The sequence below is a fragment of the Pimephales promelas genome, chromosome 5, assembly GCF_988280905.1.
Source record: "Pimephales promelas chromosome 5, fPimPro1.hap1.1, whole genome shotgun sequence".
In the NCBI taxonomy this organism is placed as follows: domain Eukaryota; kingdom Metazoa; phylum Chordata; class Actinopteri; order Cypriniformes; family Leuciscidae; genus Pimephales; species Pimephales promelas.
In genome coordinates, this window is record NC_142773.1 from 32780952 (window position 1) to 32800417 (window position 19466).

At 37.3% G+C, this 19466-nt stretch overlaps 1 protein-coding gene across 2 annotated transcripts in view; it reads left to right on the forward strand.

Annotated features, from left to right (window-relative positions):
• The first annotated feature begins 859 nt into the window (after nt 1-859).
• Nucleotides 860-19466, forward strand: part of tox (thymocyte selection-associated high mobility group box) — a 60692-nt gene continuing 42085 nt past the window's right edge. For both annotated transcript variants that reach the window (XM_039676883.2, XM_039676885.2), the window contains exon 1: nt 860-1282. In XM_039676883.2, coding sequence (XP_039532817.2) covers nt 1184-1282 — 99 coding nt within the window. In that variant the 5' untranslated portion in view covers nt 860-1183. The remainder of the gene's footprint in view (nt 1283-19466) is intronic.

Here is a 19466-nt window from a genome sequence, read left to right on the forward strand (position 1 = left end):
TTCAGAAGTCCTTGGACAAATGTGAAATACCATAAAAAGTTTACAATTTATTATAGGTGTAACCTAAAACCCAGGTGACACATTATGTAATGTCAAAATTAAATCAGTGAACTAATCCTTTGGAATATTTCACTTTTAAAAACATATTGCACCTATTTTATTGATGTTGTTTGACTTCCAGGCCAGAGTTTGTTTGGGGAGCAGCGACTGGAGAGGGGAAAATGAAAACCCAGGAGTGGATCTTTGAAGAGATGGATATCTTTAACAAGCACTTCCAGTTTCCAGTTTCCTTTTATTTAGGATTGCCACTGCTATCAGTAAACTGTGGACCGGTGGTTTTCAGCCACCTAGTATCAACACATTAAAACAATAAATAGTGCTTATTGGATGATTCCAAACCTTACAAGATTTGCCTGCTTTTTAATAAAAACAGCTTAAGAAAGATGATGCCAGTTTACATGATTAGCCTACTTTTAGTTTTAGCAGGTTTTAGAGTTTAATTTAATTGTGAATTTATGTAAGATAGATTTTATTGTAATGTATTTTAGTCAATGTGTTCCACTTTGGACATATAGTTCAGTGGCCTATCCAGTGGCCTCTTGTTTACATTTCAAGATCATATTCTAATGCGGTGAAAGACACCCCTGTCAAAAAATATGTTCGTTTTGAAGAGCGATACTGGCACATCTAAACGGAACCTACCGTCAGCATATGTTCAGACAGTATCATACGCAAAGGGATGCAAATCCTGGAGCAGGAGCTCAGTCCGCGCACATCGCAGCGCCCCCTGTGGCCGCTCAGTGGTACCGCCGCGTGGCTTGCGAGTCTTTTGTGTGTGAACATTGGCAAAGCGCTCGCTTCTCTCCATAGAGCAGTTACTCTGTGCCACAGCTGCACCAAGAAGATACACATCTCTACTCACAGCAGTCAACATAGACTCACCAGATGCCCTTGTTCTTTTCATACCCGAGCACTTTCTTCCCTCTATTGTAAGACGACTGAGGTAAAGGTTCATTTAAAAGTTTTTGCGAAAAACCGCGGAACGGATGTGAGGCGCAATAGACAGCCTCTTTCAGTCTTCAGTTGGTACCTTCTTCTCTTATTTGCGTTGCGATTTCTGAGTAAGTGAGGAACACGTTTTCTAGTGGAAAGGCAATAGGGGCCGGTTGATGTTTTTACTGAAATGGACGTGAGATTTTATCCTCAACCTCCACCACCATCAGCAACAGATCCTTCCCGACTGGGACAGTCTCACTATTCGGACTCTCCGTACTGCAATAAGGTAAAGCTTCATTTCAAGATGCATGCTTTTCATGTATGTTTTTTTAGTTTGAGTTTTGCCTGTCTGAACTTTAACGCCGACTGTCGCGGACTTGTTCAAAGTTTGTTGCTGCTTCACCCGACTGTCACAGTGAGTCGGAGAAAGTAGGAGAGATTGAGCGCGCGAGACCAAAATGTTTACAAACCTGGTGACTTTGTTTATTGTTTTATTAATCATATTTTTCTTCCTGACTATAAATGTTTATATATTAAACTGTTAAATGAGCACATTAGCATTTTCACGTGTCATTTATTACGTCGCGAATTTAAAAAGCGCCTCTACGGGTTGTCATAGAGACCGCTTATGGACTGTAAATAATATGCAAATAATTAGATAGATTGCACTAAATAAGTTGGTAGCTAGAAGTAGCAATCGCTTACTCAAAAACACCTGCTCACCATCACAGCCCCAAACTCATGGGCATCAGCAAACTGACACTCACTAGCAACATAGTAACCACATTTTTGTTAATGCTGTTCACATCATATTTGTGTTTAATGCTTTGTACCTACGGAATTAATTTATCCTTCAAGTTCCCTGAGGAACAACAGAGATATGTGGGGTTTGTATTCTTGTTTGTATGGTGCTGTTACTGTGTGTGTGTGTGTGTGTGTGTGTGTGTGCGCAGGATAAAGAGATGGGGTAGAGAGAGAGAGAGAGAGAGAGAGAGAGAGAGAGTGTGTGTGTGTGTGTGTGTGTGTGTGTGAATGAGGAGGGGGTAGGGTTACTGTGGGGTGATAGAGTGGGGGTTGGGGTTGTATTATTCCTTTCAAATCTTCTTGATTCACTGCCATAGGTCTCATATCCATGTCTAAGTGCAGTCACATACACAGTGAAATGTTTTATGGATTAATCCCATTTTTAGTGACAGACCTTATTTGAAAAAAAAAAAAAAAAAAATCCTTGAAAGCACAATTTCATTGCATTGTTTCAGTAATTCATTTGTTAGATGTAATTTTGATGTGAAGCAGTAAATTGTTAATATCTTTGCTGAGTTTATAAAACCAGGTTGGCGGGGGTAGGGAGGAAAGGAAAAGGGAGGGGAAGAAGGGGAAGGGCTTTCAGATATAATCTATATAGTGTAATTTTACTGCAGAGGCAAGTCAGCCTATATCAACTCCACTCGAGATTTTTCATCTTAGCAATTCAGAAAGAGAGGGAGGAGGGGAGCTGGAGTTAGAAGAGTAAGAAAGAGAGAGAGAGAGAGAGATGGGGTGGGGGGGGGGGACACAGCAGAGCAAACAAGTGAGATTGTCACAGTGGTGTGTGGTATCTCCAGAACAAATAGACAGAAATTGATGGTATGTGTCTAAACGGGGGTCATGGTGCCAGTGGGACTGATGCAGTCTGTGCACATAGACCCCCTTCTGATTACCTTCCTCCCTACCTGCTCTGCTCAGATCCCAAAACACTGCGTTCCACACTCTTTCTGTTTGATGTGGACAGAAAGGTATAAAAACAGGCACTGTATCTTTATTCATACACTATGGATTTTAGTTCCGAGCCTTGGAGACATACGCTGGTTTAAAAGCGTTCAGCTGTTCTTGTGGATTTTCTGCACTTCAGCAAAACGTGTAAATGCAGGAAAGTCTGTGTTTGTCTATAGCGCAATGCTTTTTGTGCATTGAAAGGTAAACGTTTCGAGCCTGAAGTTATTGCTGCGAGCCGATAAAGAAAAAAAAAAAAATCAAGCAACTTTGTACACACTGAGCTTAATGCTCCACACTTCCTGTGCTATACAGTTAGGTTCTTATCACCCTGTGCTTATCATGCTACCTGCTCGGGACACAAAACACAGTGTTGCTTTGCTAAGAGAGTGTTTCCCAAGCAAATAAATACAAAGGCAATTAAATCAGAATTTTGAAGACACCATACAGAACTCGTTGCATCTGCACCTCTGACGTGTGCTTTACATGAGTGCTGCTGTTAAGGAAGTCGAGAGTGGTCTTGAAGGGTACTCTGGAGAGATTGGATTACAGTCTGTTTGGGATTATGAAAACCGGCAGAGATGCAGCCCCTGACCATTAATGGCCAACAAAACTACGCCGCTGAAACCAACCTATATCAAAGCGAATGATTTATTTCATGCCTAATGACTTTCAGCTGGTGCTCAAGTCGCTGCATTAATGGAGTTTGCAGGCTCAAAGTTATTACAGCCAATGAGATAATGCAAGCAAGCTGTTAACACTACGCATGACTCATTGTCTTGTAAGTCTGTCGTTGATGTGGTTTTAAGGAACGGCGAGAGCCCCGAATTTCACAGGTTTTGCTTGTGTACGGTCTGTGCGCTGTCAGTTGGTGACAGCAGAAGTCTGATCTAACTAATTGGGCTGGGGACAGTTGCATAAACTGCAAAGACTAGTCTTAGAAGTTAGTCATAACTAGTTCATAACTATTTAAGTTAGTTACATACAAACAAACGTAGACAGGTCTAATTTGAAACCAAAATGTAAGACTTGATTGCCCCATGACTAGCCAGAGTCTTGACATATTGGCTATGTTTATGCAACTGGCAGCTGGATTCATTTTGTACCTATAGCATAAGGTTTGAATTATGCTTACACTGTAAAAAGAAGCTGACAATAAAATAAAGATGATTGCAGAACATTTGACAAGAAAGTACTATTTCAGTCTTTCTACAAAATGTCACATTTATTTCAATGTGTTTCTTGCTGTAATTATTTGTGAATTTTACATAGCAATTTCTGAGTGAACATTTTTATTTGGCTGATACAAGAGGATTTTATTGCCTGTGCATTTAAAGCAACAGCAAATAATAGAGAGTTGGTGAGCAAAACATTCCTGTGGTTTTTTTTTTTATGGACGCACATTCTTTATACCTAGCAAACAGATGTTTTTTTTATTATTATTATTATGAATTTTGTCTCGAGACAGACACCTATAAACATTTCATAAAAACCTAGAAAATGAAATTCAAGATCTTTTGATTACAATTATGGAGTATATTCTCCTGAATGTTCTGTATGTGTTTTTTTTTTTTTTAGTGTTAGTACATTCCAAATGAGATTCCTGCTCTTAAGGAGATTAAAAACGGATGAGAAATTAGATATCTCAAATATGTATTGCTGTCATGGGCCATGCTCTGTAATATAAAGTCTGCTGTGTACGTGTCTTAGCCACAGGCATTTTCAATTAAGTAGAAATTACTGAGATCTTTGGTGGTCCTGGATGTCAGAGGGTCCCAGGATGTCGACCCTGACATAATACGTTGTCTTTTGTGTTTGTTAGTGAAGATCCACTCTAAAACTGACCAACCCATTACACGCATGTGCATTTTTAACAAAAGGAGCTAACTGACTTATCTGAGTCCTGAAAGTGGAAGCTGATTTGACTAGGAGCGAAGGAGAGAGGAGCTATAGCTCTGGTAATCTCTGTTTACCAGGTCACTGCTTCTTAGAAAGAGTGATGTGGTGACAGGGTGAGACTGAGCGGGCATTTCGTTCATGTCCCCCTGCCTCGGCCTTTAAAGCACTGATCAAACCACACTCCTAAATGTGAGAGGAAATAAATGCATTGCGCAGTCTGTTTGTATTTGATGCTGTATCATTCACATGATGTCATTTGGTAAGCGGTTTGCTGTACAAAAAATCCAAAATCGTTATTGTTCTTGGCTCAAACTGAAGAATGTAAATATAAATCATGTGGGACTTTCCATGAATATGGTGTCCCACTTTGGTTTTTGTCACGATATCTATTAGATATGTTTGGCAAACTAACATGTCAATTTAACATAGCTTGAAAAGTGTAGGTTTACACACATCAAATTCTTTATTCCCCCATTAGAGGTCTTGAAGGAATTTATCTTTATTTATTTATGTGTTTCACTAAATCACTAAAGCTCTGAGTTTAAACTCCAAATTGTGTTAACATGGTTGCAAACATCACAAACCTCAATTGAAATGCACAGTAAATAAAGAAAGTTCTTATAATATTTAATTTATTGATCAACATTTAAGCAAGTTGAGCACATTCTTTAACTGATCATTTGTTTTAAAAAAAAGAGTTTTAGACTGAGGGTTTTAGAATATTAAAAAATTAGGGATGGACGATATATCGACCTCCATATCAGTATCGGCTGATATTTGTTCATGTTATCGTTATCGGCCTGTTAAGAAAATTTGGCCAATATATTAAAGCCGATAATTATTATTTCCTTCACCTGAAACACTTCAAACACTTTCAAGTTGTGCACTGTTCACTTTGATGGTTTGGAATTGCTTGAAATATTGGAATCACTTCAAAAAGGAAGGCTTCATAATATTATAACGAGAGCATCATTATAATTGTGTTTGGGTCATGGCTTTTAATGGTGAGACTTTTGTTTTTGTAATCAGGCTCTCAAAAATTATATAAAAATTTGGATTTAGATTTATCGGCCAATATAAGTTATTGGCTTTCAGATAAAAATAGTTATCGGTATCGGCCAAAACTCTCATATTGGTGCATCCCTACCAAAAATTGTATGGTTCGAGTTATTAAAAGTTATGTTGATGATCAATATGCACAACAAGGCGTCAGGGTTTAGGGCTTTAACACCTCCATATTTGAATCGTTTTGAAAGCATTGTGCGTTAACTCCAAAAAATGGCTTGCTCTCCCCCTTTAAACAGAGATGTCCTTCCACTGACGGATATATCTGGGAGTTTTTCCTATGTCAACAGCATATGTCAACATTACACTGGCCGGCCACACATGGGTGGATTGTCATAAATGTGAGATGTTTACATAGGCTGTGATCTTTGCTCATGTTGTGCCTAGGTCAAGCTCCAAGTACAACAGCAGCACAATGAAGAGCTGCACATCACTGATGCGACTTTGTTTACTTGATGCTTTTCCATACCAACCACGCTTGACGGATATCTTTACAGATGATTGACACTTTTTGATGTGTTAGAATAGAGTAATATCACTAGTAACTTTTTACTGTTATCTTTGCAGCAGATGCTAAACCAGTTGTCAGTTAATTAATGTACATTTGCTGAAAGAAGACATCCAATTATTGTCTCGTCTCCACAATATCAATATATTCTCATTTAAGGTCAACTTAATTGCATCCAAATTTGGTCTTGCTGGTAACAAAAGCCATTACTGTTTGAGTTCCTGTTCAGTGGCTAGCTGGCACGGTTCACTGGCTTCTGTCAAAAAGGATTTGCTTCTGATTGACAGCCTCACTGGAATGTGAATGGAGTTTTTAATTGCATATCATGTGTGCATATCTAAAGAGACAAGCTCTGTGGCTCGAGCTACTGTTCATTACTACTCTACAGGTCAACGTACAACTCAACTACACAAACACAAACACGCACTCATTATATAAGACCATTACATGTGGGCTTGTTCCTTCTCACTTTCTTCCATTATGTGGTAGAATATCTGCTCAGTTTGTTTACTTTGGCTTTACGGACATGTCCACATATAACTTTCCCGTATGTGGAAATTAAATAGATAATGTACTGTCCAAACACTCACACAGGAACTGTAGCAGATCACCAATTTATTTGCACACCATAAATGACGCTCTCTACCATCAGGTACTGTGCTATCACGAAACTCCACCAGCCACATTTCTTTTAACTTATCCTGCCAAGCTCCAAAAATAAATAAGTAACATCATAAAAGTATTATTCATAAAAAAAGTTTTATCATATGACTTGTGTACTTGTATTCAAGGTCATTTGATAGCTTTGTGAGGAACAGACTAAAAGTGAAGTTGTTATTCACAGAAAATCTTCTCTTCCTCTTCATTCCTCATATTCAAACCGGTGTCACGTGTGGTTACAAATTTAACCAGGTTTAGCAGTAAACCTTTTTTTTTTATTTTTTAGCTGTTTTCATTTTTCCAATAAATGTTTTCATTGGTATTTCTATTTTATAAAGAAGTGTGAAGTTTCTATTTCAGTATTTCTATTTTATAAAATTATTGTTGGACTGAAGATTTTCACTGGATTTTCACAGTTACAGTCAATTCAGGCATAGGCGCCGATACCGCTCGAGCACCCACGGAAAATACCGAGCACCCGCGTGTGCCAGACTGCCAGTAGGGTACATTCATTTAAAATTAAACATTGCAATTGTGAAGCGTATGTCACACTGTGACTGGTTATGTTGATGTCAGTCGCCTGCTCCATATCTTTTCCACCAATCACAGCGTTTATCGGATTGAAAACGCATCCAATCCCGGCGGTTACGTGCCAGTTAACTTTAATCTCCAATCCTGTCAGTATTTGTGAGAAGTGGCGCTGTCCTGAGTTGAAAGATAGCCTACTTTATGGCTTTATTATCAAGTAAATTGGTGTGTGTGTGTTCATGTCGGCCTTTGTCCATTTCCCTAAAGGGGGCGCACATTGGACAAGAAGCGCAGCGCCATGTCTTTAAAAGATCCAAGGGGGCGGAGTTGGATCCAGATCTAAGGGGTGGAGATGGGTAGGATTAGGGGTGGGGTTAGGGATCAGGGGGTGGAGATGGGTAGGATTAATGGGTAGGAACTTAATTACACACTCTCAGTATGTGTCATTTAGCTGGTAACATTTAAATTGGCCACTGTGAAATGACTCCTTGTCAAATGAACTGGAACAAACAAATGACTAGGCCTATAAGATTGTCTTGTGTCATTTTATGCTACTTTTTACGCTGTTTTGCAGTGCTGAATTGTGCAGCTGCCGACTTAAAATCAAAACTTCCCAGTATCTTCACAACTTCAAATGCGCATAATCCGCGTAAGGGCCTGTTCACATATTGTGTCTTTTGCACGTTCAATTTCGTTATTTCAAATGTAGGCGAGATAAAAACATCTCGGTGTGCATTGAGGCAGGGCTGCTATTTTTATTTAGCCTAACGAAAAATCTTAATCTAATCATTTTAATTTTTTAATTATTTAAGTTAAAAAATATATTTAGTGTTGGCCAATTTAGTTTTTTTATTTGTATTATTTTATTCAATTTTTCTCTGTTGTCAGTCAGAAATGCTGAAAATTTTATTCTGTTAATTCTGTATGCTTCTGTACACTTTGCACGTTAAAATAATCCCTTTGATAAATAAAAAAATATGTTTCTATTTTTAATGGGTTACAGATATGCGTCAATTTTATTTTTATTTAATGCCAATTCAATACTATAATCTTATCAGTTAACGGTTAATAATCCATTAACGAGTGGCGATTGTCGGTTGGGAAAATTACCTGAAATGAGCATCCCTATTGGTTACATTTCATTGAAATCACATATGAGGACTTCGCAGGCTGTGGAAAAATACAATCCTCCACAGCCAAGGTGCGCTGTCATGACAGCGAGGACATCACATCGCAGACTATCTGCATCGATAAGAGGATTGGTGTAAAAAACACAATGCTTGTAAAATGGCAAATAATCCTTCTAATTGATACGATGTATTTTTGCTTCATACAATTTATGCTTTTTCTAAGATTCAGATTGTGTTAGGGGGGCGGGATTATTAGGCCATTTTAATCGGACAATTTGGCCTGAGAGATTTAATTTTGTCGGCCAGTGTTCGGTAATTACCAGACAACAGAAACCCTGATATATACACAGACACACACATACATATATAATATATATAAATATAATATATACACACATATATATTATGTAATCAAAAGCTTTTATGTTAGCTGCTATTAATCGCGATTAATCAATTTGACAGCACTAATATATATATATATATATATATATATATATATGAAGAGTTCAGATGCAAAAGCCTCTAAATTGAAATTTTCTTCTGTAATGATGATTTTTATCAAACTTGTATATTTAAGTTTAGTAATTTTACTTAAATAACAATTAATAGGTAATTATCATTGCCATTTAAGTGAAATCACTGAACTTAAATATACAAGCTTGATAAAAATCATCATTAAAGAAGAAAATTTCAAATGGCATTTAGAGGCTTTTGCATCTGAACTCTTCATATATATACATATATTTAGCTTTAGTACACTGACTAAAAGAAATATTTTATTTTTATATCACATTTCAAATTAGGGCTGCACTTGATTAAAGATTTTTCTAGCCGACTATTAGTCGTTCATTTGCGCAATTATTCGACTAATAGCAGGTGTATATTAATAAGCCTTTGATTGTCTAAACATAGCCTAATCAGTGTTCACATAAAGCTTGCCACAGCCCAGCGGCAAAATAAATGTGTCGTGAAAAAACAGCAAGGAGTCTGTCTGGACATTTCTATAATTTATTGATAATGTTTTCTGTGTTTTCGGCTGCAGAGATTCAGTCGACGATGCTGACTCGTCATCTCCGCAGAATAGAACACGCACCTATATGCATGTTTCATAACATAATCTGATTTTCTGTTTTTGGGGCATTCAAGTTCACAGAGGCCGAGACGGCACAAAGCGCATCCTGTTTAGTTTATTTTACAAAAGCACAACGTTTAGTTATTTTGAGTGCACACAAATAAGATTTGTCAGTTTCGAATGACATATTAGGCTACTCTTGATTGTAAGACCAAAATGACAGACTACTTTAAGTTAAATGCTTTAAGTTAAATACTTTATCTTCCACACTTCGCACAAACACTTGGATATGCACCTAATAATAGCATTCATTTATCTATGTTAACATTAGGGCGAGCAGCCATGTAAAGTTGCTACTTGCATGTTAAAATGATAAGCCATAAGTAAGTATATTAACCTGTTAACTGTCACCCCCCCTTTTTTGAATAGACATGAAAATGCACATTTCGAACTTAAATGGTTGTAATTCAAGAATGCTTTGGAATATAGACATATGATTGGTCTTGTTTTAAAGAAGACATTTGGCAGATTTTTGTAGAAGTGAAATAAATTAAGAAAGTGAAACAGAAAAAAAGTTATAGAAGTTTGAGTTTATGGAAATGTACAATGTAAAAATATTAATTATTCATATTTTACATAAAATATATATTTTCAAAACCTGGGCTACTCTAAAATGGCAGAAAGATCAAAGCCAAAAATCTGAACAAGTTGTGTTTCAAATTTTAGGTTGATATCTCAAAAAATGAGCTTTCAGTAAGATTTTGTTTGGGCGCAGTACCAAACTTTTTCACTAGGGCACAACCAGACTCCATTACTGCCCATATAAGGGCGCCTGCATTTCCATCCGTGTTTTGAGTGATATGAACCATTATTTTCACAATTTTCATACAATTTCTGAAGTAGAGATCCTATTCAGAAGTAGCATGGGAAGTTTGGCAGATTTTGATATGAATTGAACCTCTAAGAAACACATACAAAGAACACGCATGTAAGTCATAGCTAGCTGCCACGTCACAAATGGTGAATTTATTATATTTTTCTTGATATTTCAAACTTTTCAGACCTTTTTTTTCCAAAATAATTGAATGGATTCTATCTTTTGAACTTTTGGCATGAAAACAAACTGAGGTATCTACCATTTTTTCATGATTTTTCATGTTTACTGCTATTTTAAAATAAAGGTCTGAACACGACTTATGAGTATGAAAATATTCTTGTTTTATATTGATAAATTATGGCTCCTCTGTAATATATTTTGAAAATCAGTCACCAAATATGGAAACTAGAGATTGTAAGCTTTCAAATGATATATAGTTTGTCAATATTATTTAAGGTATTTACTAAGATATTATTGTTTTAAAAATATAGTGGCAAACGTCCCACCTGTGGGACGGTGACAGTTAAGTGGTAGCTGCCTTCATATTTAATGAAGGTGGTCCAAATTATATCTGGGGGTCCTTGGCATTAAAATTTTAAAAACCTTTGGTCCAATTAATCGTAAAGTACTTTTTTTTGTCACCATGCTATATATTTGTTGTTTTTTTATTCATATTTATGTTCTGTTTTCTCTCCTAGTGAGAACACAACAACATAATAAACACTGGTATTGTTACTCCGTGTCAGGAAAGAATAAGTGTAATCAGTGCACCTCTAGTCCAGAATGATTGCCGGTCATGATCTCCAAGCCCACAGAAGTGTTGTTAATTATGCTGGAAGAATGATTATTGTTGTCACTGCTCGTTCCACAGACCCAGAGGGCCAAACCTGAAAAACAGAATCGAGGAAAATAATGTGCTATCTGCAATCAGCCAAGGTGGTTTGGGAAATATATCAGTGATGCTATTAAATGGGCAAAGACAAAGAACAATCTGCATAAGTGGAGGATGTTGTAAAGAGGTGAAAAGAGTTTGCCAAAGTCAGTCAGAAGAGACCTGTGCTGAAGTGCTAAGTCACACTTTGTGTCTGGGGAAGAAAAGATGGAATTGCCATTTTTGTCTTTGTCACTGTGGAAAACGCAAGGCCGTAAACACGAGCATTCCTGTGAGAAAGACAGCGTTCAGTTGCATTTTACGGCCTTGAATTCTAGTGACATGTTTACGTCGTCTGTGTCTGTGTTTACGACGCTGGTCGTCAGTTCAGCCCTCTCCAATCTTTTGAGTTTTCCTTGCGTAGTATTTCAAACAAATGTGACATAGCGCTGCAGCCATGTTTGTTACTAAATAAGATTATTTTCTCAATATAATTAGCTTCTCTCTCTGCTAGCATATCAGCCAGTGTAGTGTGATGCAGAAAATGCCAAAAGATCAACTCATTAAGTAGCTGAACATAATGATCATAAAATCTGGACATGTGTTCGCTTTATTTTGGCTGGGGAAATGTTTTTTTTTTTGGGCCGTCATGCGCGTCGAGAAAATTCTGGCACAAATCTGTGATTGCGATTCATTGGCGGCATCTCATTTTTTGGGTCTGCTTTGCCCAATGACAGTCTACATATGAATAGCTGATTAGGCTCCCAGTTTGAGGAAACATCCAAACAGATGGCTCTGTGAAAACCAATCCAGAATAGCTTAATTGTTTAGTTTAATCTCACTATGAAACATATTGCAATCATTTTCACATAAAGACTTTTTTTTTTTTTGTCGCACAATGTAATGAAAGTTATGGTGCGGATCCAGGATTTTTGGAGCAGTCTGAGAATATATCCCAAACATCCTCTTTTGCCATCAGTCTAATTGTTAATATCTTTTTAGGACTCTTACCATAAGAATAATTCACATTGCGTTGTTTGTAGTGTTTGAGCGCGTGTCTCACAACTGTAATCCTCTGTTTAATTCACAAACTTTTCTCTATTTTTTTTTCATGGCATATGCACAATTTCAATGAGTCCAGCATCTGTTAAATACATGTTTGTTTATTTGTTTGTTTGCCTGCTTGGAGTGTTATTCTGGCCACAACAATAGTGCCAGCCTCTCCATTGTGTGGTGGACTTTCAGCAACACGTCAGGACTAAAAATGCACACAACGGCTTTGAGAAGCAGCACACCCTGGCCTTTGTGGGCCCATCTGTAGGTGAACTAATGGCTTGTTGTGTTTACCTTCATTCAGCTCAGTCTTTGGTGTTTAAGTGGCACCTGTCAGCCTTTTGATGCCTGGCCCTCTGTTCTCCTGCTATCAGGAAGAACACTTTGCGAGTTCCTCGATCGCTGTCTTGTGACAAGTGTGAGATCATGTTTCAGCAGCACTAGAACAGGTGGGCCCCACACCTTTCTCCTCTGGAACATAATCATCAAAATGGACTCAGCGCTCTGAGGCTTATCATTAGCTGTAATCAAAACCTATAAGTGCAAAAAAGTAGGGTGGTGCGCAAAACATCAATATTGCACTAAGCGTGATGTGGTTAGATGATGAGAGCATTCTGATGCCTTGTTTTGTATCATAAAATAGAATTGATGAAGGTTTGGGGTTAGTATGTTTATTTTGGAAGAATCTAATGTTTTATTCAGCAAGGATGCAATTGATCAAGTAAAGACTAAATTATTGCAGAAAATTTGTAATAAATGCTGTTCTTTTGAACTTTCTATTTATCAAAGATTCCTGGAAAAAATGCGAAAAAACTGTTTTCAACATTGATAATAAGGAGAAATCATCATATTAGAATGACTTCTGAAGGATCACGTGACACTAAAGACTGAAGAGTTATGATGCAGAAAATATAGCTTTGCCATCAGGAATTAATTAAATTACATTTTAAATGACACTAGTGTGTGTAAAGTACTTTTCACAATATTACTGCTAGACTGTATTTTTGATTAAATAAATGCACCTTTGTTCAACATCAAAAACATTGCTCTTGAACAGTAATGTGTGTAATTTTTTAATTTAACTAATTTTTAAGTTTCTGAAAACGGGGTATTTCCTTTGCTTATTGTAATGTAATGTATTGTTATCTAAATTTCTATGAGGATCTGAGGTTTTTTTTGTGTTGTTTTGCAAAAAATTCGGAAAATTGAGAATTTAAGTTAATTTCAGTTTCTGATTTTGCAGAACTACAATTCAAATTTGAACGCAGTAGAATTAAAATGTATTCAAATTTACCTAGACAAGTAGCCTTCTGTTGGCTTGTTTGAGATGGGTAGATGGATGGACTATGGTGGGAGTATACTTACTTTGCATTGTTATGCTATATGTTGTTGAATTTCTTTGAATTGCATTTAAGTAAATCCATCTTACTGCTTAGGACTTTTTGCAAACCTTTGCTTTTTATGTTCAAATGTAAAAAGTTAGTATGTTTAGTATGTTGAAAGTTTGTCTTTATGGCAATATGTTTATACTTTACATGAAAGTCTTTTGGACGTTTCCTCTGCATGTAAAATTTAAGAGCAAGAAGAAAAAGATGTTTTCAACAAACATCCCTTTTATTTTTTTTATTTTTTGTCTTCACTGCGAGCAGCTGTGTTTGAGGTCAAAATCGACCCAAAATAACAGACTTAAAGTTATAATTGCACGCTTGACTTTTAGAGAAACTCCCCTCATTGCTTGTTCATGGTCTGGTGAAAAGCTTTGAAGCAAGTCATTTGCCCAAGTTATTATTTGAGGGGTTGAGGCTGATCGATGTTCCATATTTTGGGTGTTTACACATTCAGGCTTTTAGAGGACACACTCAGCCAACTCGACTCGACTCATGAGCCTAAAATTAGGCATGAAAATATGCGTTACTCTAACTGTGGCGCACAAGAGGGCAATTAATTTTAGTGCGGCAAGTGTGTACGTCGTTCATAAGCAAAAGAGAAGGTAATTCAAAGAGACTTAAACCTTATCAGGACAGCTACGTGTGAAATGAAAATGAAAGGCAGTGGACAGAGAAAACAAGGAGCTCATTTCAACAGGAAATGCGGTTTTTGCGGTTTCCCGCTGAAAGGATAGAAAATGGAGTCAAAAATGCTTCCAAACCCATTTGTTTTATAGAAGCACTTTGAAAAGTTTTGCGGTTGAGGCTAGCATTAGATTAGTTGGGATATGTGACTGTCTGCCATCAAAACAGCCTTTCATCCTCTACCATTATTTTAAACACTACACATTAAAAATGGAAGCTTTAAAGTCATTTCAAACATTCATTTCCGCATGAAACTGCGTCTTGTGGTCCTGATTTAGTAAAATATGATTCTCACTGTGCTAGACAAAAGGCACAGTATATTAAAATCTGTCCAGAGGGGCACGTTTCTAGCCTCTCCTGGATAAGAGTGCAAATGAGTCTGTCATCACAAATATTAAACCCGATCTATAAAACAATTCATGAATTTTTCGAAGCCCCTGGGCATTCACTTTCATACCTTCCCTGTTCGTGGAAATGCAAAGCAGTATTACTATAGGTGTTGTATGTGTTTTAAAAGATGGAAATAGTTCCTTTGTCAGTTTAATAACAACATTTTTTTAACCTTACATTGCAATTCGAACGGTCGAGGCATACAAGTTGAACCACAAAATCATCCCCGTTTCAGTACCTCGGAGTCTGATAGCGGTGGACACACTGTTTTTGCTCTCTGCAAACAAGGCCCTGAAGAGAGAGAGATAAAGAGAGAGAGAGAGAGAGAGTGAGAGAGATGAACACACACACACACACATTCAAATATATGACCCCAGTGTAAATGAGGAACAGCTGCACCATTGTAATTAAACATGGGCAAAAAAAACCTACACAAACAAATGAACCTCACAGCCGTAGGTCCTGAGGCACATTAAGCAGAGAGAGTGAGTGAGTGAGAGAGAGAGAGAGAGAGAGAGAGTCACAAAGCTTCCTACAGGTGGTTAAAACAAGATATTGCTTCTTAGAAGACAAATGAAGCACCCTTTAAATTTGTCAGATAGGAAGTTAATGCTTTTAGTGCTGTTAACGGAGATCAGGCAACCACGTTTGACACGTTTCACTGGGTGTAAACTAACAGTGCTCAGCTGTAGTTAAATTAAGCCAAATATTATTTTAAAATATTATCACACTAATATGATGTTATAATGAACATCATGGACAAATAGCAATCAGAGTGTTTCCACTTAATTGTAAAAGATGTTATTTGTATTTAGTTGATTGAGATTATATTTAAAAAAAGATAGATAGTTCTGCAAAGAAATTAATGTTTTTTTTTTTTCAGGTATTTTTCTCATGTTGCTTCAAACCTGTCACTGTTGTTGTAGTTTTTTTGTGGAAAATGAAAGTGGAAAATTTCTAATCATCGAATCAAAGTGACCACAACTGTCAAGTTTCAAAAAGGAAAGAAAAAACATAAAAGCACCATAAAAAAGTGCTTAATTTGACTTGTACGTTATACTGACATATATTGACTATGTGTGTGTGTGTGTTTTGAACTTAAGAAACAGACCAAAATCATGTAGCACAAAGTTGTGTTGCACATATCATGGACTATTTTTATGATATCTTTTAGGATTTTTCTTTCTTTTTTTGGTCGGTTGTTTCAAGATTCGACAAAAAGTTTTTGTTTCAGAATATCAAACTATCAGTTTGAAACAACATGAGGGGAAAGCAATGACAGAATTTTCATTTTGAATGAAATGTCCCCAAGTAAAAACAAATCTGTAATACTTAAAAGATGAAAATCACTTTTGCCATTGTTATGGATGTAATTGTAATGCAGCAACTATAAATATCATGTCATCAATGATTTTTTTAGTCCTTGTACCCTTGTAAAATGCATGTGTAGCATCACTCTATTTAATTAATATCATTACACATCATGTTTTTATAAGGAAACTTCAAAGCAAAGTTGCAGCTCAGGTTCACCCGCAATCAATACTGTAATGCGATAGATGTATTTCTGTCCTCTTAGCAAATATGCTGGTGATTTGCAGACTATAGTTCGAGAGATAACTTCTCAGGCGCCATTATCCAAGAAAGAGATGAGTCATAAAGGCAGGTTTTGGTGTCCGGTTATACTCCTTAATCAATAGTTATGTCTTTTATGTAAACAAAACTACAATAGTGATGAACTGCAGTAGGTCCTTCTAATAGCGATGCAAGCTCAAGGCTCATCTGAGGATGCCATGGAGACCCATGTGATCCAGATCAGGCTGAAACTCATTAGCCTGGCCAAATTTGTGCGATTGCCAAGGATGCCGAAATCTCGGACCAAACGGATCTTGTGGATGCTTGTCATGGCAACCGCATGTATCAATAAAGCAATATTTATTTCCTGACAGGGAACGAGACCTGCATTCTAATGGAGGGGCTGTGATTGCGTCGTAGCTCGGCACTGTGGCATAAACGCTGCAGTCAAGCTAGCTTTAGTTAACCCGTACGTTTTGCTCTTAATGTATCAACGCAGACAACCATCTTAGATGATTGACACATAATTGGATGTTTGTGCCCTGTAGTGTCCGAGCTTGTTATTCCGTGTATGTTTTTAGCAGCGGCTCATTGGTAAGGCCGCATTAATTCCTATGTGTTTTCCTAGCAGGAGAGGTAATGAACAGGAAGTGATTGTGGTCATGCGTCCAGATAAGAGAGCTTGTGTCCCAGCATCCCTGATGCTTATCACCCACCCCACCAGGGCGGCAGCTGCAGAGGAAGTGCATAGCACTATAGCAACAGCCCAAGAGAAGCTCTGAAGCTCGCAAAAATGTCTCGGGTTCAGCTCCGCACAAAACAGGGCTGTGTGAAGTCACCTGTTTGAAACATTTTCTCTAAGAGAAAATGAAGATGCAGCATTATAAATAGGATATGTCATGTTCAAAGCTTGTTGTCAAATAACTATAATTGCATATCTGGGACAGCAGATAATATTTTAATTTGGCAAGTTAGAATGGTGAAAAAAAATACATGATAAAAATGTTAAAATATATTACACATGATAAAATGATCTAATAATATCTAACACGGGTAATTCCAAAAATGAATGTGTTGTTGTTGAACACTGATGTCTTATCGTATTATAAAAACAATTAGCCACTAATGAAAGTGAGTGTAGCCAATGATTTTTTTTAACAATATTCACACTAGCTTAATTGGTTATAGAGTAAATACTTCATACGTAAAATAACTTTTAATTAGGGCTGTCAAATGATTAATCGCATCCAAAATAAAAGTTTGTGTTTACATAATATATGCGGATGTGCTGTGTATAATTATTTTGTATATGTAATAGTATTTATATATAAAATATTTATATTTATATATAATATAAATTATATATAAATCTATACAGTATATATACACATGAAAATATTTCTTAAATATATACAAGCATGTGTGTGTATTTATATATATAAAATAATTAAACACAGCGCACCCACATGTATTATGTAAACACAAACTTTTATTTTGGATGCGATTAATTGCGATTAATCGTTTGACAGCCCTATTTTTAATGTATTGTTTATCACTGTTTTTTTTCTTCCTGTTGCTCAAACCAAAGAGAATAGTGCTAGCAATGACAAGGTCTGGGTTAAAGTATTATTTTTATTATTATTATTGGTCAAAAAACAAAAACAGAACAGTTAAAGGTAATGGCTATATTGGTTATCTACCTGTCAGACCTGGTAGAATCACAGTAACTCACGGTCTTCTGTGGCTTATTGCTTAAATCGACACACACACACAAACACAAGACAATAGTGCAGTGGTATGAATTCAAAGTCTGAGCCATAGATTGAATGGAACAAATGTGGTAGGAATGCTTGTTTTTTTTTCTCCCCAAGTATGTCCACTGCTGATAGCATTCCTGGTCTCTCGTGTCGTGTCGCTGTAATAGGCCGGGCAGCGCTGGCGATGTGAAGCACTGCTGTGCTGTTGACTGAAGCTGAGCTGAGGATGAGAACACAGTGGCCCATTGTACTGCGTTCAGATACAGAGCCTGATGTGTGAGTTCGGTCAGCTCCTGCTGGGAGCTTTTGTCAAGCGGAGCAGCTCGCTCAAGGGTGTCGCTTTTCCCCCCTAAATACGTACGTTTCTGCGGAAAATTTGGGGAGGGGCCTGTCGTAATGAACATGGCCCTTCTGGTTTGCCATCTCTGCCCGCGACAAGCCGCACGCCACCCCTCTGCCAGCGTAGTGTCAGGTTAAATGATAGATTAGCGGATTGATTTTCCTGGATATATCGTTCAATTGTCTTCCATGTTTTGCAGATTAGCGGGAAAATGACTGAACACGACTCTCTTTGTAGCTTCCCGTGTTTTCACCAGATGGCAAGAGCTCTGCTATTGATTCCGAAATGAATGTAAACAGCAGTTTATTAAGTTTTCATTTACTAGCCCTTGCAGTTGATAAAAAATAGCTTGTTAATTGTGCCCAAATGTACCGACGAGTCACTTCTCCATGTCAATCAGGTGTGACGAGGGCACTTCCTAATTTAGAGGAAGGTGGATTCATATTTTAATAAGCCACTGTGTGTGGCAGTCGGCCATGTGGTTGGAAAAAAGACGAGGCAACATCTGAATTAATCGCGTTGGAGGTTAAATTCAATTTCACGTAATGGGACTTGGCACAGTTTTTTTTCCCGCACAATAGCTGAAATTGCAGCCCTTTCAGCTGGCTGCTGGCAGCCGTCCACCCAGGTCATTCTGGCTCCTGCTTCTTGTTGTCTCTTTTTTCTCCCCTCTGTATAAAGATACAGGCAGAAAAATGTTAATCCTTTCAGTGCGTCGCACCTGTTGACATTTTTGGGGGGTCTATAGGTTTTGCGATTAGTGTGATTTAATGTAGCTTACCTCCCTGCAACAAGGATGGCAAGTGGGTTGTGTCCATTTTCCTGATGCACCAGGACAAATTCTTTGAGTCTGTTGAAAGTGATTAGATTTCTCAAGGGTCCTTGTCTCAGAAACACTACCCTACATAAATTACTCATGCTCTT